The sequence below is a fragment of the Gopherus evgoodei genome, chromosome 1 (genome assembly GCF_007399415.2).
Source record: "Gopherus evgoodei ecotype Sinaloan lineage chromosome 1, rGopEvg1_v1.p, whole genome shotgun sequence".
Classification (NCBI taxonomy): domain Eukaryota; kingdom Metazoa; phylum Chordata; order Testudines; family Testudinidae; genus Gopherus; species Gopherus evgoodei.
The window spans coordinates 293920580-293945714 of record NC_044322.1 but is presented as its reverse complement, the minus strand read 5'-3'; the positions used below and the strand labels follow the sequence as shown (position 1 = coordinate 293945714).

The window sequence follows — 25135 nt, the reverse complement described above, 5'->3', positions numbered from 1 at the left end:
GAGCCCCAGTGCTAGTGCACCATTAGCCCAAAGGGCATTCAGCTCAGTAACCTGTATTTAGATTCTTGAGAGAATAAAAAAACCAACTCTGACATTCCACAGTGGAGAGAGGAGGGGGTGCAACTGGTGCTTCTAGCTCCACAAGGAGACTGCACCACCAGGCACAGATACCTGTCCCCAGCCTCTCTCAATTCTCTGGGTTTTGGAACCCATGTCCCATGTCTAGCCAGTACTACTCAACTGAGGGTGAGCAATTTGTCACCAAGCAATCCCACAGCTTGGGAGTCTGGGATAGGGTGGGCGTACCTATGCAAATACACTCTCTGAACTTCTTTCCACCAGATGTCAGGGTAGAGCTTATCCTGACTCTGCTTACATCCTCCCCCCAGCCAAGAATTTGTCGTCCCGACAAATCACATTCCCTACTATACCAACTTATTGGTCCCCTCCAAAAGGCATTAGATAGCCCACTTTAGCTTTCACAAACCTGTGTGCTAAAGTATAGGCTCCTCACTAATCACCCCAGGTGCATTGTAAGTTAACCGTTTCACTGGTCTTATTACCCTGTCTCGCCTATTGAGAATCTCTGTTGCTATGGTAGGGGGGACATCCTCTTGAGTGACGGATGGGGAAGTTTCCTGTGAGTTCCCCTCGGGTACTGGCATAGGCCCCTGCATTTCTAGTTCTAACAGTGGAGGGTCGCAGGTGCTCTGGACATCCTCCCTCTGTATGTCACCACTGTCCAATAGTCTGTATAAGTCATTACACGGGGGTCCCACCAGTGGCTCAGGGATGTCAGGAATGGGCCTAAATACTTCTGCCATAGGGTTTAGGGCGGAAGAGGATGTGCTCTCTTCTGATTCAGCGGATCGAGACTGAAATCTTGTCTTCATCCCAGGATACACCATGGTTGTGTCTTCCTCCTCAGACTCACTCTCAGATGTGCTGAGTAGGGGTAGGTTAGCTGCAGGGAGCCGGCTGTCCACGTTGGAAGGCGGCTTTGGCACAGCACCTTTGTTCTGCCCAGTTGCCCGGTTATGGCCAATCTCATAAGGGCTGCCTACCAATTCCCCCACAGGGAGCAAAAGGTTTCTGTGCACGGTCTTGGTCTGCCCTGTACCCTCTTCAGGTTTGATCTTGTAGACCGGCAGGTCTCCTAGCTTTTCCATCACTAAGTAAGGTATTGCCTTCCATCTGTCAGCTATCTTGTGCTTGCCAGCAATACCCAAATTTCGCAGCAGGACTCTGTCCCCTGGCTGGAGTTCTTGCAGACGCACCCTAGCATCATATCGATGTTTGTTGCGGCCTGCATTCTTCTGAGCTGCAGATGTAGCTAAGTGATAAGCATCCCGCAGCTTTTCTCGTAGACGGGATAGATATTGCTGGTGAGTTTCATAGCTATCTCCATCCTCGGATACACCAAAGCACAGGTCTATGGGTAATCTTGGTTCTCGCCCAAACATTAAGAGATATGGGGTGACTCCCGTAGCGTCGTTCTTTGTGGCGTTGTAGGCGTGCACTAGAAATGCGACATGTTGGCTCCAGGTTGCCTTCTGCTCTGGCCGCAAAGTCCCTAACATATCTAAAAGGGTTCGGTTGAACCTCTCTGGCTGAGGGTCACCCTGTGGGTGATAAGGCGTTGTCCTTGACTTTTTAATTCCTGCTATCCTCAGCACCTCCTTCAGAAGGTGACTCTCAAAGTCTCGTCCCTGATCCGAGTGTATCCGGGCTGGGAATCCATAAACCGAGAAATATTTTTCCCATAGTACTCGAGCGACGGTAGTGGCCTTCTGATCACGTGTGGGATATGCCTGCGCATATCGCGTGTAATGGTCGGTCACTACTAGGATGTTCCCAATATTCCTCTTGTCCACTTCTAAAGACAAGAAATCAATGCAAACCAGCTCCAGAGGTTTGTTGCTGGTGATGTTCTTCAGATATGCAGCCCTCGTGGGCAGAGTTTTCCTTTGCACACATCGCGCGCAGGTCTCACATTTCCGGCGAACATCTTCAGCCATCCGTGGCCAATAGAATCTACTGCGGATAAGTTCCAGGGTCCTCTCCATCCCTAAATGTCCAAAGTCATCATGCAGGGCCCTCATGGCCAGGGCTCTGTAATCTTTTGGCAGCACTAGTTGATTCCGTTGCTTTTGTAGAGGGTCTGTGGTCGTGCGGTGTAGCACTCCCTGAATCAGTTTTAGTTTGGTCCATTCTCTCAATAGTAGTTTGCCCTCTGGGGTAGGTGGGACAACCTCAGCTGGGCCTCGCCCCTCTCTTTTGGCAAGTAGTGTATCACGAATGTCAGCATCTTGTAGTTGGGCCTCTTGCCAGTCAGCCGTATTGAGCATGGGCAAGGGAGATTGGTCCAAAGCAATATAGTTCACTGAAGCAGAAGGCACGCCTTCAGGGGGTAGGCCCAAAGCTTCAGCAACACATCCATGAAGGCTCTCAGGGGACTCCGGCTCTCGGCGACTCACACTGCAAATAGCTCTCACGCCATCCGTGGGTATCACAGCGACATCAGGTGCCTGCGGACGTCTGGACAAGGCATCTGCATCTACATTGCTCCTCCCTGATCGGTTTTGAATGCTGAACTCATAGCTAGCCAAGGCGGCCACCCATCTCTGGCCTGTAGCATCCAATTTAGCACTTGTTAACACATAGGTCAGTGGGTTGTTGTCTGTCCACACCTGGAACTGAGCACCGTACAAGTAGTCTCGGAATTTCTCAGTGATGGCCCATTTCAAGGCCAAGAACTCCAGCTTGTGGATGGGGTAGCGAGTTTCACTGTCAGACAGTCCTCGGCTGGCAAAGGCTACCGGTTTGCGTTTGCCTTCCACTTCCTGATACAGTACTGCTCCCAGACCCTCCAAACTGGCATCAGTATGCAGGATAAACGGTTTGCTTGGGTCAGCAAAGACTAGGACGGGAGCATGAGTTAAGCGAGTAATGATTTCTCGAAAAGCCCTCTCACATCTTTCATCCCACCGCGGCCCAAATGGTTCGAAGGGGCCATAGTGTCTCTGCAAAGGCGGCTTTGGAGGCCTCCGCTTATTCTGAGTCTTAGATTTGTTCTTGTTGGACTGGTATCCCCTGGTAAGATCATTCAGAGGTTTTACAATCGTAGCATAGTTCTTCACAAATCTGCGGTAGTAACCACTAAATCCAAGAAACGTCTTGAGTTCTCTGTAGTTAATGGGACGTGGCCATGTAGTGAGTGCTTCTATTTTATCGGGGTCAGTACTCACACCCTCTTGGGACACGATGTGACCTACATACTTCACTGAGGTTTGGCAGAACTGGCATTTATCAATTGAAAGCTTCAAACCGTATGCCTCCAACCTGTCGAGCACTTTAAGAAGTCTTTCTTCATGTTCCTCCAGGGTTCTTCCAAACACAATCAGGTCATCCAAGTAAACTAACACCTGCAGTAAATTCATGTCTCCCACGACTTTTTCCATAAGACGTTGAAATGTGGCAGGTGCTCCAGAAATCCCTTGGGGCATGCGTTCGAACTGATAAAACCCTAATGGGCAGATGAAGGCTGTCTTCTCCTTATCTTCTTCACCTAGAGGGATCTGGTAGTATCCACTCCGAAGATCCAACACAGAGAACCACTGACTACCCAGCAAACAGTCCAAGGCATCTTGTACTCGAGGCATGGTGTACTGATCAACTGTAGTGCGCCTGTTTAGGGTGCGGTAGTCAATACACATCCGGATTTTTCCACTCTTCTTACGAACGACCACAATGGGTGAGGCATAGGGGCTTCGTGACTCTGTGATGATACCATTCGCGATCAGCTCTTGAAGATGATGGCGCACGTCTTCCATCTCAGAGAGGGCAATCCTTCTAGACCTCTCCCTGAAGGGTCGGGGATCTTGTAGCCTGATATGGTGTTCCACTCCCTTTGCACATCCCACGTCCCACTCATGTAGTGAGAACACTTTGGATCTCTCGCAAAGCTTCTTCCTCAGGCGATCCTTCCACTCCTCAGACAGCGGTGAGTCTCCGAAGTCAAACTTCGCAGGATCTATCATTGGAACTTCATCTTCACACTGGGGTCTCACAACGCTTTCAGGCTCAAAAATGTCTGCAATCTTCTGCCCTGGTTTTACAAACACATCACGGCGTGTTTCATTAGCAACCAGTATCGTCACCTCCTCCTGGGCTTCAGCAGGTAGGGTTATGACTCCGCTGAGAACCAGCACTCCTTCTGGGAGCCCTCCCTTGGTTGGCTGCTCTACCACAGCTAATGTTCCCTTACTGCCTTTTAGGCAGGTACTCCTGACAATCACCTCCTTTTCTGACATGGCAGGCACCACTAAAGGGGCCGGGCCCTCATACCTCAGTGCTCCGACTGGCAAATCAGGCATCACTTTTCTCGTGTCCTCAATTTTTCTGTAAGCCTCGGCACAGTGTGTGTGTATCACCAAGGTATTCAGATATTGGTCTCCTGCTCGCTGTCTGCAGTAATCGGCCAGTATCCTAAAGAGGCTGGAGTTGGTCCCTATTAGCACAGACACATCAGAGGCTCCTTTGGGGTCAGGGCATATTAAAGCTGCAGTGTCCACCTCCTGTCTTACCCCAGCAATCTCTTCTGGGAATTCCAGGTGTACTATGACATAGCCCTGATAAGGGTATTCATCCATGCTGAGGCCACACAGACCAATGCCAGTCAGTGGCTGTATGGGCAGGTGCCTAAGCATCTGTTGGTAGAATGACTGAAATATAATAGTCACTTGAGATCCAGTGTCAAGCACGGCTTTACACTCCGCCCCTTCAATCCTCACCATGACCTCTGCTCGAGGCCCTATCAGTCCTGCAGGGATCCCAGCTGGTTGGTCTCTTCTGGGGGAATCTTCAAATCCTCTAGGCCTAGGTGGTCTCCGTCCCCGGACCTTCTGGCAGCTACTGGATCTCTCCCAACTGATCCTCAGCTTTTCATACACTAAGGAGGGGTTCTCTTCCTTATGGCAGTTAGCAGCACTGTGCCCATCCTGACCACACCGGTAGCAAAAGAAGTGTCCTTTCTCCATTCGGCGAGGTGGGACGGTGACTCTAGATACTGACTTCTCTATCATCACAGTCTGAGGCTCCTTATTCCTGGAAGTCTTAGCTTGGTCAATGATGCTTTGCAGCTCAGCTATCCGTTCTGTCAGGACCTGCATTTGTTGGGCAAGTTCCTCTGTGGTGCTCACCATCAGTACACTGGCCATTGGCGGTGGCGTCGTACTGGCTCGTTCCAATGTTTGGGCTTCCCAACACTCGCTGGCTGCCTGCCTTTCTTCTTCTTCCCTGACCTCCTTTATCAGCTGGGAGTAACTTGGGGGATGTTCCTGCCGTTCTCTTAGTCGGAGATGAAGTAGGATCGGGTTCCAATACTGAGTCCCTCTTACAACTTGAGCCAGTCTGGTCTGATCCATCTGCTCAGCAGTCACTGCTCCCCTCATAACAGCTCTCTGAAGTAGTCTCTCCAGCCTCTGTATATAGGCTGAAATTTTCTCACCCCTTTGCTGTCGGGAATTAATGAATTTACAGTAACTGTCCGCAGGGCCCTCTACGCTCCCAAAGGTATTATCAAGGGCCTCTAGGCAGTCCTTCACACTGACCTCAGGGTCAGTGAGCTTCAGGGTGCGAATTACATCTAATGCTGGGCCACTAAGGCTCTCTATTAGACATCGTCGCTTTTCTACATCGGGTACGGCCCACTCCCGCAGCATTTCAGTAGTATGCTCCGACCAGAGTTCAAACTCCTCTTCCCCATCAAATAACCTTAACTTACGACAAGAGTTCGACGTAGCATAGGCCAACACAATCTTGTCCAATATATGCCCCAGTGCTTTTGCCCAATCATAGGCTGAGTCTGCCGCCCCTGAGCTAGAGGCTGCAGGACTGGGGCCCACCAAACCCGACATATTAGCCATTATACAAACAGTAGTTTCCTCAAAATATAAACATAATTATTTCCCAATACAGTGGAACACTCAACAAGTGCTTGCGAGGGGTACTGACCCAGGGATCCCGGACGAGCCCCCAAAAATGTAACCCTTCTGCCCTCTAGTTGGCAGCAACAAGGGCCGGGTTCAGTATCCAGGGGTTCCGTTTCAGTAACACAATGCATGACCGGCTCGAGCCCCCACCCAGTGACCTGGGACACTCACATACCACACCCCCCTGGGCGCCTCTAGGAGGCAATACTTCCCCTCTCGCAAGCACGGAGTCTGAGTGTAGCAAAATCTTTTTTAATAAAGGAAGGAATCAATGTGGCATCCCATTGGAGAAACACCACAAACAGGGTTATAACACAAACCATAAACAAAAACCCACCTCCAAGTACGTTTGCCACTGTCCTTTTTCCGCTTAGGGTTTTAAGTCCAATCACCCCAAAGTCCAACAACCCAAAAGTCTCTGGTCAATGCCACCCCAGAGTTCGAGAGTCTATCTGTAGAGGTCCCCCCCGCCCCCCAGCCTGGGTAGAAAGGGGCACCTTACGTGGTCCAGGGCCAACTGCCCTGCCTCTCCGTGGGTTCTGCTTCCGCCTTCTCCACGAACTGCTCCGCTTTACCAGCTGCTCCACTCTGCTCCTCCAGCCGTCCTCAGGAACTGCTCCGCTCCACCAGCTGCTCTGCTCCATGAGCTGTTCTGCAAAACTGCTCGGCTCTGCTCACTCTGTGGGCCGCGCCACCCGTCCCACAGCTACTCCGCTCTGCTGCCACCAGCTGTCCCATGATCCGCTCCAGCCATCCCCGCAACTGCTCCACTCCACCAGCTGCTCTGTCCACAGCATATCTTCAGGCTCCCCCACTAGTTAGCACAATGCTCAGTGCTCTCAGCTCAGTCATTTCAGTTCTTTTTGTGATTTCAACTCTTAGTGATCTCAGCTCTTAGTGGGGGAGCCCCAGTGCTAGTGCACCATTAGCCCAAAGGGCATTCAGCTCAGTAACCTGTATTTAGATTCTTGAGAGAATAAAAAAAACAACTCTGACATTCCACAGTGGAGAGAGGAGGGTGTGCAACTGGTGCTTCTAGCTCCACAAGGAGACTGCACCACCAGGCACAAATACCTGTCCCCAGCCTCTCTCAATTCTCTGGGTTTTGGAACCCATGTCCCATGTCTAGCCAGTACTACTCAACTGAGGGTGAGCAATTTGTCACCAAGCAATCCCACAGCTTGGGAGTCTGGGATAGGGTGGGCGTACCTATGCAAATACACTCTCTGAACTTCTTTCCACCAGATGTCAGGGTAGAGCTTATCCTGACTCTGCTTACACATGTTTAAAGAGTTTAGCATACCTGTTAAGGCTGATTCCCCACTCTGGCACTTGGAGTGCAGAAGGTGGGGGCCCACAAGGACTCTAAAAATTAATACTGGCCACTCCAGGCTTGTATTAAACTCCCAAGGTTACAGCTTTTCTCTGACCTTGGATTGGTAGATGCTGCCACCACCCAGATGCAAAACCGCTTTGAGAACCCAGGAAGACGAACTTGGAAATTCCTTCTTGTAGGGTACAGTCAAGCCCTTTCACCCTCCATCTGGGGAAGAGCTGAGAAGAAAAACAAAGGAAATCAGATGTTGTGACCAGCTAATTAAAAAACAGGTGCACAAACCTCTTAGGACACAAAAATCCAACCCTGTTCTTAAAAAAGGTAAATTTTATTAATAAAAAAAAAAGAAGAAAATGCATCTGGGACTTAAGCTTTTGCTAGATATAGGGGAAAAAAAAATTATAAGGAGTAAGCATCAAGAATAGCTCTCCTGAGATCCAGCTTAAAGGCTACAAGCGAAACAAAAACTCCTGGGGTTAGCACAGAGGAATCCACAAGCCATAAACAAATAAAAGGGATAAACTTAATCATGTCTTCCTAGACATTTCCTAATCTACTTACATATTTGGAGTTTTAGATGAGTAGCTTCTAGGTATAATACTAATATTGGCCCAAGCTTCTCACAGCATAACTGCTCCCTGCCTGCCTCTCCCCAAGAACAACAACAGAGAGACAAAAGGGGAGTCTTGTTTCAATTTTAAGAAGTTCTAGCCTTCCCATTGGCTCTTTTGGCCAAGTGCCCACTCACTTCCTTTTACCTATGCATAAAATAAGACTTTTAACCCTTTACAGGTAAAGCAAGTAGAGAATAGCTACTAAGAGCAATTTTATAGCTACTAGCTGGCTGGGTGTCCATAGAAGGGAGCTTCCCCACCCCCTTCATTTATCACAATCCATAAATAATTATACATGAAGTTGCAAAAGTTAGCTTATTATAAATGTACCATTAATGTGGAGGCACTATACAAAAGGTAGGGACGAGGCAAGGAATCATTTTAAGAATTAGAATTATATCCCAATAGTAGCAGTTCACATTTACTGCATGTTTTTCCCCTTTCTAAAAGAAACACTTAAAAATAATGTTGTAAACCATGTACACATGTACTAAGAATTAACTGAATTTAGCATGTTATTCTAATTAAGTGGATTTTGATGTTCTATTATGTAATTCATTAACAAAGGACATAACTGTGCATTCAAATACCAATGAAAATTGTGTGTGCTTATCTGAGAACAGAATTTGTCCATAGATTATTATATGTTAAAATCATTTTTAAGATTCCTTTCTATGTAATGCATTATACAAAATAAGGTTTATTATTACTATAACCATGAGGTTGGGAAAATTCCTTATGTTTGTCCTCTCTAAAAATGACACTTCCATCTTTAGAGTGGGGAGTACATTATCAGTGGCTCTCAAACTTTTGTACTGGTGACCCCTTTCACGTAGCAAGTCTCTGAGTATGACCCCCCCCTTATAAATTAAAAACACTTTTAATATATTTAACACCATAATAAATGCTGCAGGCAAAGTGGGGTTTGGGGTGGAGGTTGACAACTCATCACAACCCATGTAATAACCTCATGATTTCCTGAGAGGTCCTGACCCCTAGTTTGAGAACCCCTGCATTAGATTGTCATGTAACTGAGGAATATACTGTAACATCTGCTACCTCAAAACCTCCTAATGTGATTTCTGTTATATAGCCTGTTCTTGTTCATGGTTTTAGTTATATTTCTTTGTTTCTATATATAAGAGCTTTAGAAGACTATATTTCAGTAAATAAACCTGGGATTCTTTCATATTGCAGTCTTAGGTATTGTCACATTAAGGGGGTCCATGTTAGATCAGAAGCAGGTTAAAATCATCATTACAAAGGGAGAGTTATCATAATTCAGAGTTCTTTGTTCTGTACATTCATCCCATCTAATGTATTTTAGGGGGTGGTGAGGTGCACCTGAGATGGGGTCTCATGGAAAAATAGTATGTGATCATGCAATAAATGCCTGTAGTACATTACATATGCACAAAAAGGGACAAATTAAGATTGCACAGGAAACCTTAATTGTAACATTTATAACATTTAAGTGCTTGACTTTGCTACCTTAATACCGTAAATAAGCTGTTTTATCTGGCACTTCACCAACCAGAAAGTTCTATAAACTGACATCTCTGATCTTCATTGAAAGTCCAGTTTATAGTCCGGTTGGCGCAGGCAGGCAGGGGGTTGAGGTACGGGATGGGGCTCAAGGTGCTGGATCCGGGGGGCACTAACCTCAGGAGCCTCCCCGCAAGCAGTGATCAGTCCCAGCTGCTCCTAGGCAGAGGCGCTGCCTCCACCCACAGGCTCCGCCCGCACAACCTCCATTGGCTGTGGTTCCCGGCTAATGGGAGCTGCAGAGCCAGCGATCCGGGCAGGGGCAGCGCACAGAGCTGCCTGCCGCGCCTTGGCCTAGGAGCAGCCAGGACAGGTCGCTGCTTGTGGGGAGCTGCCCAAGGTGAGGGGCCCCCAGAGCTGGCACCCCAAGCCCCGTTCTGCACGCCAACCGCGCACCTGCTCCAAACTCAAAGTTCCTCCCTCTTAGTTAACCAGCATTCTTCGCTTACCAGCACCCTCCATTCCTCCCGCATGCCGTATAAAACAACTTTTACTGTAACATTTTAAATGTAGATTTTGTTTTTTATTTGTTCTATCTATCTATCTAAAATAGGTGTATATAAAGTACACACTTTTCTGCTGCCAGGTAGGTCTTGTTGCTTACTGCAGCATACCATACACAGTGGCTGGCTGGAGGACTAGATGCATTTCTCAGATTTCACACCCTTGTGGATGATATGTGTGGGCAAGCCCATTAACTCTCTTGAGTCGTATGGAGGAGTCCTGCCCTACTGCTTACACTGAGGAACAAGACACTGCCTTCTTTTCCCCATTGCACACCAGTGCTGCATTAATTTGAAAATAAAGCAATTGAAAATAGTCCTTTGGCCACTAGCATCATGCAAACAGAAGAGTGTTCATTGCTAACATTCTTTCTCTCTTTCTTTTTGGATGGCCAGGGGAAGTGGAGTAGGGCTGGATTTCCTTTAGTTCATTTCATTTTGAACAACCTTTCCAGCTGAGTATCTTATCTTCTTTCCTGTACACATTGTGTCTAGAGGGGTCCAGCAGTGATTTAGTTTTCAAAGTGATCATCACTTGACACCATTAGATCTTTCTTTCTTGGCCCCCAGGAAAAATGCACCCCTCCATTTTGTTGCTAGGAGATGTATTTTTTATCCAGCCCTACCTTTATTAGCAGCTGTAGAGTGAGAGGATGAGAAGAAAATACGACACTGGGGCAACTCTTAATGCCCATTTATTACTAGTATAGCAAGTCTTCAAATAATCTGTCCTTGTGTATCATTAACTCCTGGGGTTTCCCACAATACAGTGTGTTACAGGTGTATCATGATACTGACAGAATCAGTGTATTGTTATGTAGCATTTCTATATTTATATTTGGACATTTCTGCACAGTATTTGGCCAAATTGATTGCTCCTGGGTAAACCTTTGTGTTTCAAAGATGGAATAAAATTCTACTTTAGTGCTAATTTTCTGTTCAGACGTCTTAATTATTGATACAAGTATTTTTTCCCACTGGGAGAAGATATATTTTGAATGTTAGTCTCCTTTCTTTGTATGTGTAAAAGCCACATTTAGCTCTTGTGAACTTTGATTCAGACTTGAAATTGGGTAGCTTTGTAAGAAAACAGTATTCTTTCTATTGAGTATTTTATTTAATAGGTTCCTTTTTGAAGGTTGTGAACCCTTGATTTTTATCAAAGCTTTATAATTCCATAGTAGCTTCTGAATCCCAAGAATTTTTTTGAAGGAGGAAATGAAATCTCTCACTTTATAAATCACTGCCACAGAGTGGGTAGCATCAGGCTCCATTCTTTAGTTTCTTTATCCTCTTAAATTAGATTTATTCATTTACAGCAGAAATTGCAAGATTAAAGAACCATTTGCAAATCTGCTTTTTAACTGCCTGCAAAGGGAGTAGCAGGGAGAAGAAATATATAGTTTGTCATTCTAACCTTCCAGGGAGAAAAATAGCATTTCAGTGTGAGCTAGGGCTAATATTGTAGCAGCCCATTCAGGTGAAGCCGTGTCTTGAAACCTGTGGCATTTTAAACTGGACAGAGGCTTCTATGTCTCCGGTTTAATTCACCAGGATGTTTGCTGCCATGGCAGCCAGCAGCATCCACTGCAGTAGCAGAGAAGAGTCATAGATCTGGGAATGCAGGTTGAATACTAAAATGTGAGGAGGCTTGTTCAGAGCTTTGCTTCAGTGGTTAATTTTGGCTCTTATTGCGCTCTGACGTGTAGGCTGTATTTGCAGCTCTGTGTCAGCCCATCTAAAGTACAGAGCTGTGCATTGAGGTCGGTCATGATCTAGTGAGAGGTAAAAAAACACAAGATAGTACTTGCGCTGTACTTTGGATTTCAGAACACTGCAGCTGTAGAGAGAGATGCAGGCCCATCATTCTGATGAGACTGGTGATTGGATGAAGAGGGGAGAATGCAGCTGGCTTTTGGGATTACTTCTATGTGGGAGCAGAGTGTTTGATCAACTCTCTTCTGCTTGAGAGAAATTTGAGTAAAAATGCCTGTAAGTACTGCAGATTAACATGACTGGAAAGAAGTGGCTTAGCACAGGCAGCAATGTAAATTTAGAGAAAATGACTATGCCTGTCTAGTTATTTACAGCACATGAACTGGATGCTTGAGCTTAGCTTTTCATTACAAGTGCAAAGATGTGCTACATGGTGTGTGCATCGTACAGTACTGAAAGGGTCATATCTGAGACCTGCTTAAAGATTTGAGCTACTGTAGATCTAGGAATATGAAATCTGGCTGAGGTGAAGTTTTAGCTGAAAGGATGCAACGACCTGCTGAATTATCAGTCTTTAAAGGCAAGGCTGTTAGAAGAGGGAATGCTCGTCTTCAGAAACAGAAGTCTTTGACCAACCTTACACTCATAAGTGAAGGGGAGAAGAGACGATACTCATACAGGGAGAACTGGTTTGGAAATGCCTCAAAATCTAGCCAGAATTGTCATCAGAGAGAGGCAGAAGTTGAAGATAGAATCTCATTGTCCAAGTTGCTCTCGCAGTCCGTGCACTCTCTTTACCATACCAACAGTGCAACATCCGAGAAAACTGAAGTCTTACCACCTGCTGGAAGCAATAAATCAAGTAGAAGATCAGGAGGCCAGTCTACAGATGAAGGTTTTGAGGTTGATAATGAGGAACGGGACAAATCAGATGATGAAAATGTCCCCTGCAAGTCAAATTTCACTAGCAGGAACTGGGCAGAGAAAGAGGAAGAAGGCTGCCTCCGTGAAGGGACTGCACAGCTGGATGAGGATGTCATAATGACAATGCTGGGTGACTTAGAACAAGTACTTTACACGGATATATTAGGTAAGTTAATTTCCGTTTGACACAAGAAAGGGCAGAGTTACATAAGTGTTAGAACAGATCTGCAGGGAGCAGACTTTGTTGACAGTAATATTGTGAGACAGAATTGGGTTTATTTGCAATAGTATGTAAAATTGAATTTTAGAGTATTCCTCTCTCGCTTCCTTCCTTTTAGCTTTAAAGAGTGTAGGAAATGAAGACTAGTTTCTAAATCTTTTTTGATAGGTACATCAGCAGCAATACAGTATGTGAGTAATTACGCACAGTTTTCTTAGCTCTTTAAAAATAAAGTGAAACGTGTTAACAGTTTATTAATAAATATTATATTGCAATTTTAATAACTTTCCTTCTCATTAATGTAAAATTAGACTCCTTGGATTATTAACAAGGACTGTTTTATGTAGGCAATATTGTGGCCTAGTTATGACTTTATCCTCACATTTTTCCTCCTCCCTGCAGGTAATCTCATCCATAAACATGGAATTTCAATAGAATTGTGGGTGCCAAAGCTTCACATTCTAGCTACATCAATTTGTGATAGCAAGCATCTAAATTTCACAGCCGTAGGAGCTTCAAAAATCCTTTGTGCTGCTGATATTACTTTTCATCTCATTCCCTGAAAGGATGGGTTGTCCAAAGTGTTCATTTCAGAAGCTTTGTGCTATTGTGTAGGGAAATGGTTGAATAGTATGCATCTTTTGCCAAGGCTGCAAAGCGTGTATCTATTCTCTAGGTTTCCTACTGATATATATTTGGACTCAGACTGGCGTTAAAGATTTAGGATGTAATTTATGAAGAAATTTAAATTTGGTAAAAATGTTTCATTTTAAACTAATATAGAAATTAGATATATTCTTAACTTTTAAGACCCAGAGTACTTTACACTGAGGTGCCAGGTTTGACTTTTTGCATGGAGATTAGGGAACAGGTAGTTAGGAAATCTGAATTTTATACCTGACTCTGTCACTTGCACCTCTGTGAGCCTTCCTTCCCCATCTACAAAATGAGGATAAATATACCTTCCTTTGTAAAGTGCTTTGAGATCTAAGGAGGAAGAATTTTACATGGGAGCTTATTTTTATTACTATTATCTGGAAATACTTTGATGAAAGATCCTATATAAGTGAAATTATTATTTTTATTATTATTTTATTATTATTATCTGCTTCAGGCATTAATTATAGTTAAGGCTACATTTTAGTCACGGGTATTTTTTGTGAAAGTCATGGATAGGTCACGAGCAGTAAACAAAAATTCACAGCCCGTGACTATCGATGACTTGTACTATATGACCTAAATCTTGAGTGCTCGAGCTGGGGGCTAGGAGCGCTGCAGATGCTGGGGGTGGGGACGCCATGCGTGCTCTGTGGGGAGCAGCCCAAGATCTCCATTGGTGCAGGGGAGGGCAGAGGGGGTTGGCAGGGCTTCCCATGTGGCTCCCTGGAAGAGGCAACATGTCCCTCCCTCAGTTCCTCGGCAGAGGTGCGGCCAGGGAGTCTCTGCGCACTGCCTCCACCCCGAGCACCAGCCACGGCCAATGGGAGCTGCAGGACTGTCACCTGTGGGCTGAGGCAGTGCACAGAGCTGCCTGGCCACACCTCTGCGGAGCCCTCACCTCCTCCCTCACCCAGTCCCCAACCCTGCGTCCCCTCCCACACCCAAATTCCTGTTGCTGCTGCAGGGGCGCAATGGCCCAAGACTGCCCCAGCAGCAGCCAGTGCGGCTGGCACAGGGACTGCCCGAGCTGCTCAGGTGGCCCCTGGGCCAGCAGCACCAGTCACTGCAGACGTCACAAAGGTCCCAGGAAAGTCTCAGAATCCGTGACTTCCATGACCTCTGTGACAAATTCACAGTCTTAATTATAGTCAGCATGTAAGTTTTGGAATTTATCAGTATCAGGGTTATTGATAAAGCAGTTAAAGGTAAATATCTAACATACCTGAACAGTGACTTCTTTAAAAATGATCATTTTGATTGTTTGTGTTTGTATCTCAAACAAGAGAGAGCTGTAGATATTTGCAGAGAGAATCCATTGTAGTTTAGTGTGCTATTAAGCTGCTATATGCAAGAGTTTTTTATGTCTACATTAATCACGAGTGTTGAAGCCTTGAATGAGTGAAGCAGGTCACTCCAGATGAATGCCAATAAAATCTTTATACTATACCTTCATGTAATCTGCACATGACATACCAGATACTTTGAAGGAAAAAAAATGTAGAAACTTTTTAATTTTTTTTTACTGATTCTGTTTTTCTTTTTTCCTACCTGTAAAGCTATTTGGCTATAGTAACATGAGTCCATCAGTAAAGGCCTAAAAGAAGGAGAGAAATTAAAACTAATACAGTTTAAAAACCTCTAGAAATAATACTAAATAGCTTTTTTTTTACATAATAATGTTATGTCAGATATCTTCTCATCTTTTTGTGCTAGAAACAAAGAGCTTTGTGCCATTGGAAATGGGAGATTATTCAGTTTCTAATGTCCTTTCCTACCTTTGTGAGATTACAGGAGAATAGACTTTAAACATGTCATTTTCCCAAGACAGAATATTGCCACTCTTGAGCTTTGGAGAGAGTAATTTTGGGAGAGAAATACTATGTTTTGAGGGAAACAAATGGTAGCCCCATTCAAGGATCAAGACTCCATTATCATGTGCTTTGTACACACACAATAAAAAAGACAGGCCCTACCCAATGTAGTTTATATTCTAAATATATGACAAGGGACAACGGGTAGAAACAAACAAACAAGGAAAGGAGAGGATAAAGGAGAGGATAAAGTAACAGTGAATATTAAATATTGAAAATATTAGCAATAATGTTAAAATAACTACATACAAACCACACACCCAAATAAAAACATTGTAATTTTGAAATCCAAAGGTTTTAGAATATGGAAATGAATAGTTAAGGCAGATAAATATTCAGATATCTTCCATCCCTCAGATAAATATACACATGTTAAGTATGGATATTGCACAGTCTAAGAACAGCCTTAACTCTGCCCCCTCACACCTCTAAACCCTTCCTCTGTCTATAGACCAGGAAATCCTTCTACACCATCCCATTATATGTTATATACATTTCCAACATGGGCTACAAACCTTTACAAATGAACAAGATCCACAGTTCCAGTCTTCCCTCAGACCAGTATCTTCCTTCTTACCCTCCAGTTACAGAACTGAGATTTGACCTTCCCCATCGCAGTTTCCATTATGCTCAAAATTACATGCATATTATGTATTATTTTCACAAACAATTACTCGCACCATTTCCCCATCCACTGCTCCATATGATACAGAAATCTCAATGTACTGCCTCCACCCACCATGCATGGACTAGATCAATGATTCTCAAACTCTGGGTTGGGACCCCAAAGTGAGTTGCAACCCTATTTTAAGGGGGTTGCCAAGGCTGGCATTAGTCTTGCTAGGGGCCAGGGCTGAAGCCAATGCCCAAGCCCCACCGCTGGGCTCAGGTTACGGGTCCTCCACCCGGAGTTGTAGCCCTTGGGCTTCAACTTTGCCTCCCCTCTCCCCCACACCCAGGGTGGCAGGGCTTGGGCAGGCTCAGGCTTCAGTCCCTCCTCCTGGGGTCATGTATTCATTTTTCTTGTCAGAAGGGGGTTGCAATGCAATGAAGTTTGAGAACCGCTGGACTAGATGTATCACTCTGCCTTTTCTTTTTTCATCTTCACAGTGTAAGTCACAAATCCAACTTTCCAAAAATATACTATACCACATTTAAGCAAATCCAAGTACGCATATAGGCTTGATTTCAGAAAGGTACTTAAATGTATTCCTGTCTTCAAACACATGAATAGTCCCATTGATTTCACTGGGACTTCTCATATGCTTAAAGTTAAGCACATACTGAAATGCTTTATTTAGTTAGGGCCATTGGCATCAGAAGTAAGGCTGGAGTTGCACACATTTTTTCCACTGCTATAACTATTTCAGATGGGTGTGATTTTTATAGAAATAGTTATACTGATACAACCCTTAGTGTGGATGCAGATATACTGGTATAAAGGCGCCCATACCAGTATACTTTATTCGTCTTCATGTACATGAATAAGCTATCAGAATTTTTATACTGATATAACTGTGTCCATACTTGAAGGATTGTACCACTTTAACTATACTGGTATAATTAAGACAGACTGGTATAATTAAGACAGAACAATTTTTATCTGTAGACAAGCCCACAGAGTTCTCTGACTGGTACTATACTGCATCCGCCTACCAAGGAGGAAAGAAGTTGTTATGTCTGTGCAGTACATTGTTTTCAGTTGTAACTAATGGTTTCAAAAATGTCTGAAGCATTTGTTTGTTGGATGAATGGATGGTAGGTAGGTCGGTAACAGGATGCAGAACTGAGTTAGAACATGAACCCAAAGGAATGTAACTAGCCAAAATTTCAAACTGGAGAAAAGAATTGGCGACCTTTAGCCCCAAATTTCCTTTGCCTTTCCAGTAAATTGGGCTATTTTCAGATCAAAACAGTTTAGGATGGAGTTAAAACAGAGTTTATTATGGAACTTGATTTCAAACCTTAACTAAAGTGCAATGACTATCAGTTAATAACACACACATAAGCAAGATATATATTCAGCTTTTCCCAAATTATACCTTACAGCTTCCACACTTACTTCCAATTCTAAGACACATTATTTTCATTCCTTAATACATGGAAAACTGTGGTATCATACATACCATGGTGTGGTAACTGTTTTTGGATATTGACTTATTAATTATGACTGCTGTATGCATGTATATCCACAGTCCAGTGAAAGAAAGGTGATTCTGGTGGGTTGAGGGATGCAGGCAGAGGGAAATAGCATAGTAAATTCTATATTCTTTGGCCGAATGGGAGTTATGCCTTTTTTACTAAGAGGTCTTATTTGATCCTCAGCTATTGTTAGAAGTTAAATAGCATTTGTGGCCAAACATTGTTTTTTTCTTTGTGCTTTGCTAGCAGGTTGTGTCAATTCCAGCCTTAGGCTGGCGTCACTACAGTTTATGCATTCCTTCATCACCTCCACATTGATTAATGGATTAATTAAACCCCCCTCTTTCTATCTAGATTTCTGCTGCCAAAATAATGCACCTCTTTGAGTCTCTTTGCTGACTGCTCATTGCCTGGTGTGTCTTGCCTTGAAAGACCTACTTCAGGATTCATAGCCCCTGTCTACATTATGGTTATATCTGGTTGGAAAATGGAATTTCTGTTCCCCTGAAAATTCCAGTATTTTTGTTTTAAATCATTCCAAATTGCAATGAAAAGGCAGTTTTTGGAAATTTCCCATGGGACAGAAATTCAAAAAGTTTTCTGTTTGGAAGCATCAAAATGTTTCATTTTGATTAACATAAATGGTTTCAATTCAGTAAAATTGAGACAGTTAATTTAATATTAAATATAGCATAATATAGTATTAACATTAACATTGTAATATACTATAAAAGTGAAAACAATATTGTCAAAATGAAACAAGAAAGTCAAAAGGATTTGTTTCTAAATTTTCCAGTGAAAATATTGGCAAATTTCACAACTACCCACAAAATATTTTAATTTTGATGAAACTCTCTTTTCCTGTGAAAAATTGTTCCTCCAAAATTTTTTGGGTGAACTCTAATAATGAACTTAGTTTCCTCTTGCTTCTCACTCTGACTCTTCTGCTCTACCAGTGACACAACCATTTCCTCCCATTACTGATATTTCTATGCATTCTTGTGTACTGCTTCTTATTGTCCTCCCCAGATTTCCTCTTCAACTCTAGTCATATTTCGATCTCACCCATACATTTATCTACAGGACATGAGGGGAACAAAAACGTAGCAACAGCACAAAAAAAGTCAGCAGTAAGAAGTGTATATGTCTTGAGTAAACATGAGATTATGTTGTTATCACCCTGTCATTTCTCTCACTTGTGTTTCTGATCTTTTCTTTTGTGTCCTGTTGAATTCAGATTCACAAGGTGTTCTCCTGATATCAACAAGTATGAGATCAAAGCTGAAGCAGTTTCTTAATATCACCAAAATCCTGAGATGGAATTACAACCTTAATTTGTATATATCCCAGGGAAATGCTGAATTTAGAGTTAAATAATATTAACCTATTTTAAAAGGCTTTTACAATTTTATCACTGATAACGTGACTAAACTGGAGTTGATCAAGTGATGTATACGGGCATAAAATGATCAGTCCTGGCGTCAGGGAGGAATAGTTTTCTCCATTTGTTCAGAATTGTACAAATTGCTAGAATTATATCTACCCCCACCCACTCCAAAGCATCACAAATGGGACACTGTCAAAGGCAACATTCTGGGCGTGATAAACCACAAAATCTGTGATACTATGTTATTTAATACTATACTCTTCAAAAGAAAATAAATGGAAATATGGGGTAGTTAAATGATTATGTTAAAGTAAACAAAAACTGCTAGATAAACTATACCATTTTAAAAAATATATTAATTTCTGATTTTTTATATATATCAAATATTTGGTAATTTTTGTTATGTATTTATTTGATATTAGGCTTATTAGGCTTTTACATTCTTCCTGGGGTAACACAGTATTTCACTATGTGCATTTTATCTTTGTGGGTTTATTTATTTATTGTACAGCGAAAAATTGTGGGTTTGTTGCAGGAACTTCTGGGTGAAACTGTATGGCCTTTATCATGCAGGAGGTCAGACTAGATGATCATTATGGTCCCTTCTGGACTTAAAAATCTATAAATGTATGAATTATATTGGGACTTAGTGTTTTATGTCCACTGTGAGGATTATGGGGATAAGACTCCAGGTCAGGAAAGCATCCTTACTCAGGAAGGGTGCTTAAGTACAGACTTAACTTTAAGAGCTTTCCTGAATAGGAATAGATTTTAAGTGTGTGCTTAAATGTTTTCCTAAATCAGGGCCTTAGTCTCCACAATCCCCACATTTTTCAGTCTTGTCAAGACCCTCCACTAACTTGCTATTTTTTAAATGAACTTTTAATCACCACAAAACTTTTGATTGCTGTGTGTGCACTCAATAACATTTGGCAGGATGGGTGTGTACATGTTGTATGTGGGTGGATGGATGGACAGATCTACAAATACACTCTGGGAGCTTGTGTATATTCAAATTTTAAATGATATGTATATGTATCCATATATAAATGATATCATGTATATAGTTGTCTGCACACATTCATGTTAGTTTACATCTATATTTGTATACACACACACACATGCGCGCGCGCCCCATACGTGCACATGACTGCACACCCACACAGAATTTATATTATTTTGTTTTCTTCCAGGGGAAGACCCAGAAACAAGAAGAATGAGAACAGTAAAGAATATAGCAGATCTGCGACAGAATTTGGAAGAAACTATGTCCAGCCTTAGAGGGACCCAGATAAGCCACAGGTACTATTTGTGCATGGACTCCTTACATTTTGGAGTGTACAAGAACACTTTCAGTCAAGAATTGCAGGCTTACCATTACAGGTTAGCAAGGGAAAATTAACAGTGCAGTTTGTGAAGATACTATTTGTGTGTCTGGGATTCTTGTCATAATAATTTGATGTAAGTGTTTTTTTTACCCTTCTGTAAATAGTATCTCAGGATTCATTTGGAAGCTTGTCTACGGTTTTTAATCGATGATATGTGCAAATAAAATCCTGTAGAGAAAAAAGTTTTGGGTTATTATATTATTGGTTTACATTTCTACGCTCCACCTAGCAGTGCAAATTTTGTTCATCTTTATTTCTCAGAAAGCGAAAGAGAGCACAATGAACTGACTTTTACATTTTGTTTGGCAGCACATTGGAGACAACGTTTGACAGCACTGTGACAACTGAAGTGAATGGGAGAAGTATACCAGGCTTGACAAGCCGATCCACGCCAGTGACTTGGAGGCTTGGCCAGGCTAGTCCTCGCCTCCAGGCAGGAGATGCCCCATCCTTAGGTAGTGGTTACCCTCGCAGTAGTGCTGGTCGCTTCATACATACTGACCCCTCGCGATTCATGTATACCACACCTCTTCGCCGAGCAGCTGTTTCTCGCCTCGGGAATATGTCACAGATTGACATGAATGAAAAAGGAAGCAGTGATCTGGACATGTCCTCGGAAGTTGATGTTGGCGGTTACATGAGTGATGGGGACATTCTTGGCAAAAGCCTCAGAACAGATGACATCAGTAGTGGGTAAGTGGCATTTTACCCAGCTGAAACTCTAATGCAGGACAGGGCAAATTGAACGGGATTTTGTATAAAGAAATCTAACCTGGTAAATGTAGAATTGTGGATACTATATAATGCTTAAACAAAATGGTAGTGCTGTTCTAACCCTTCTGTGGGGTCCAGCTTGTCCCCTATTGAAGTCAATGAGAGTTCTGGTATTAGCTTCAGGGTGAGCAGGAGCAGGTTTTTAGGGGCATTAATATAAAGTATTTATGGAGGTTTCCACAACTGTTTAGTAAAACCAGTTTTGTTTTATTGTGCCTTAGAGTTTTTTCAGTATCTTTCTTACATTTTTTTAGATGACATATTGTGTTTTCAGATGGGGCTGATGAAAGGCAGTTGCTAACAGGCTTGACTTTTTCTGTTTGCATGTCAGATGCTGTCTGTTATAGTCTTGCGTAACAGGCCTTTACCTCAGTTCTTCAACTGTGAATATCATTTCTGACCTATAGGAATATCCTTGGAGATAGGAATATGTCAGTCACTATTTTCTTCTGGTTAACTCAGGAACAATGGATGACAATTATTTTCATTTCTGCATCCTATTTGTGTGTGTTCAGTTGATTTTCAGGGACTGATTTCAAGCGAATGCTGAGAGCAGATTACTGTAATTTTTGCATATAGAGATTCCATGTCCTGGCTCCACCCAAAAAGACCTTTATAATGTTTTTTATTTTAAATACAAATGTGCTAATGATGATATTCCTGGTTGATTTGTGGATATATCTGAGACTCTTGTCTTTGGTATTTCAGACAGGAGCCTTATGCTCATTTGCCACTTAGGTGTATTTGTATTACGTAATTCAAACTCTACGAATTTACTTTGAGGGCTAGAAATTCCAAAACACAATTTAAGACAAAAGGCCTCATTTTCAGTATTATCAATATTTGAATTACTCTTTGCTGCTGCCTAATGTACCAGGTAGTAGTGTATAGCTGGGAAAGCACAATTCAAAGGGTGTATTTTTTGCAGGGCACATTATAATATTCCAGGGTGCTTTTAGTGGACACCAGAGCTTCACAGTAATTCTGTCTGCTCAGACAACTGGAAACATGGAACATAGGAAGTTATGGGACATAATTTACCAGTTTGTAGCTAGTAGATCAAATCAGCCCATTAATCACAAATGATTTAAAGATTGTTAACATGTGAAGGCTATTCAGTGGCTTATGTGAAATTAGTTGGTGGTCTGAATCTAATTCTTAGGGGACATTTGATCACATCACATCACACTTAGCACAAATTTGGACTCTTGCTGACAATCTTATCAGAGATGTAAAAGATGGAATGGACATGAGACTGAGATACTCTAACCTTAGAGATGGTCTCTGCAGGTCACAGCTGAGGCACTTTGATGGGGAAGGTTAGTGTCACAACCCATTCTGTAAGTGCACTGTGGATGTTTAAATGGCTAGCTTAGTATATTGCCTGCCTACCTTTCTGTGGTACAGGGATCTGTTTTCAATGACAACCTAAGCAATTCTACACACCAGCCTGGGGAAGACAAAGCATGATGGGGAGCTGATGTGACTGGTCTCTGTAGAAGTGTAGCTGAGGTTAAAGAATGGATGATGGTGAAACAGGATGTACTATTCCAGCAACTTATCCACACTATGGCATTGCTGGCCATCTTATATGAGCTTCCATGCCTCTGCCTGGATTTAAATAATGAGCTGAAAAGAAGAGGAAGAAGACAGCTCAGAATGATTTAATGGTGCCTGCTGTATCAAAGTAGAAAGGAGTGTGCGAGATGCTGCACAGTGATATTTGAAGCCCTCTTTTCCATAAAGAAAAATGTTATATGTGTGCTTTGTTAAAAAAGAGAGCTTTTGCAATGCTTGATGTGAAATATATTAATTAGGTTATCACATTAGAGAATGATGAAGTCATTGTGTTGTGTGTTTTTTTTTCTTTACGTTGGTAGTAAGGATGACTCAATAAAAAGTAAGTAGTAACGTGGTCAACTAACATACTGTAGGTACAGTAGATATTAAAATACTCATTAATATGCTCTGAAAAGTCAAGATCCATTGAGGCATGTAAAGACTTATCTCTTTTTCCTCTCTCATTCTCACTTTAATTACTTTAAACACTTGGGGATAAGAATCCATCAGTAATTAGGAATTAGTGTGAGGAAGACCTACTTCACAAGTTAAGCCTCTCCACTGTGGCCCTTATTTATATGAGGAGGGGACCTTACAGACAGGGTTTTGTTCTAACCACAGTTGTATTTAATGTGCAATTCCACAACCACAGCATTTACTGCATAATTCATCACCTGCTCCATACATTTGCTCCAGAATCTAAGCTTTCATTAAAAAAAAAATTAGCCTCTATAGTTTGAGTGAAACCTTCCATAAGTGAATCATACATCTTCCAGTACAGTGCTATCTTCTGGGGTCTTCAGACAGACTGCCTGAAACCAGGGGGTTGCAAATTTACAGTACTTTTCAGATTGGGAAATACTTCTTAACAAAGGGACATATGTTGTGGACGTTTTCATGTTTAATTGAAAAACAAGAACAACAACCACCTCTTTCCCCTCGCGTTTTAATACTCAAAATTGCTGCAGAATTTAGGTATCGCTTGCCAAAAACTGCACAGGAGCTCACAAACTAAAGCCAGAATCTTTGGCTGCACTGCAGCAGCTTGGCACTGCAACATCTGCACCAAGCTGCTCGAAAGCCAGCTTAGCTAGCCATGGCAGGATCTTTTTAGCATAGGCAAATCCTCCAGTGGCATACAATTGACATAGCCATTTCTATGATGCCTCTTCCTGGCTGCTGGCAAAGTGGGCATGTGCTCTGGTAATCCCGGGCTGCTGTATTAGCCCCATGAACCCAGTGGCAGTTGGTTTAAGTTAGAGCAGCTCTTAGAGGGACTCAAAAGGGACTGAACCAATATACATCTTGCCTGAGATAGGATAATGCAATCCTGTGTTGTGCTGAGTGTTCTTGGCTTTAGCTGGAGATTGAGATCTAAGACTCTGTATAGAATTATTAGAGCAAAATATTCATTTAATTGTACAGACATTTGAACTGAAAGATGAATATGGGTAGCACTATTTTATGACCATATAAAAAGTTGTGTTTACAATCATTTGAGTTGGAGGAGAACTCCATCCTCATTACATCGTGACAGAAATAAAGCCTAAAACATTCAGTGTAAAAGAGTGTTTAGATCTGTCTTGAATAGCTTCAATTATAGTGACTGTACAGTCTTCCACTGTGTTTGATTACCTAACTGCCATAATTAAATACCCCACCTACATTTCCTATGTGTATTGGTATTATTACTTGTAGAGTATCATACAGCTGCATGGTGCTATACAAAAGCAGCGTCTTCACCAAAGATCTTACATTTAAAACAAGAACAACAGGATGAGACAACAATCCAGGAATGGGATGAGGAAAGTGGGAGCATGGGAGACAAGGCAACATGATAGGGAATCTCGGGAGAGTAATGCATAGATCTTGAGAGTTACACAGATTTGTGGTACTGCTTAAGATGTGACTGAGTTTTAGGTAGGAATCTCAGAAATTCTTGCTGCTACTTACAGTTCAATCACCTTTAATAAGTCTTTAGTGATGTACATGAAGCAGCACCACACAGGTTGCTGTAATTTTTAGCCTTATAAATTTCATTCAGTAAACATAAAGAAAGCAGTATGAAGAACAACATGGAAAGATGACAGCATAAATGGTCAGATTTTTAAAAGCCAGCTTCCATTTTTTTCAGTTGACTATCTGATTGCAGAGTAAGGACTGTAAAGTCAGATTTCTTAAGCTCTGTCTTCTGTTCACCCTCTCAGATGCAAGTGCTTGTTTTTTATCAGGACTATGCTTTTTCTTGATTCTGGTGCTGTTGCCTTCAGCCAGCATCTCAAAATGCAAGACAGATTCATGAAGGGACCTGGGAGACTTTAAAATTTAGCACAACTCTTTTTTTTTTCCTGTGCTAAACACAAACAAGGCAAAATATCCTAGAGAAATAACAAGAGTGGCAAAGGCTGATCTCATTGTGGGGGAGACAGTGTCATGAAAGGCCATACACTGATAGTATTAATACAAAAGCACTACAAAGTGGGAAAACCTTTACTTTGAGCT

General features: G+C 42.5%; 1 protein-coding gene across 14 annotated transcripts in view; it reads left to right on the top strand.

The window, feature by feature from the left end:
* The window catches only part of NAV3 (neuron navigator 3), an 854219-nt gene that overhangs the window by 657523 nt on the left and 171561 nt on the right, over positions 1-25135 (top strand). For 13 of the 14 annotated variants that reach the window (XM_030548663.1, XM_030548662.1, XM_030548658.1 and 10 more), the window contains 2 exons: positions 20105-20213; positions 20609-20992. In XM_030548663.1, the coding sequence (XP_030404523.1) occupies positions 20105-20213; positions 20609-20992 (493 nt within the window). Of the gene's footprint in view, positions 1-11651; positions 12798-20104; positions 20214-20608; positions 20993-25135 lie in introns of those variants that run through there. The other variant, XM_030548665.1, reaches the window with a different exon arrangement.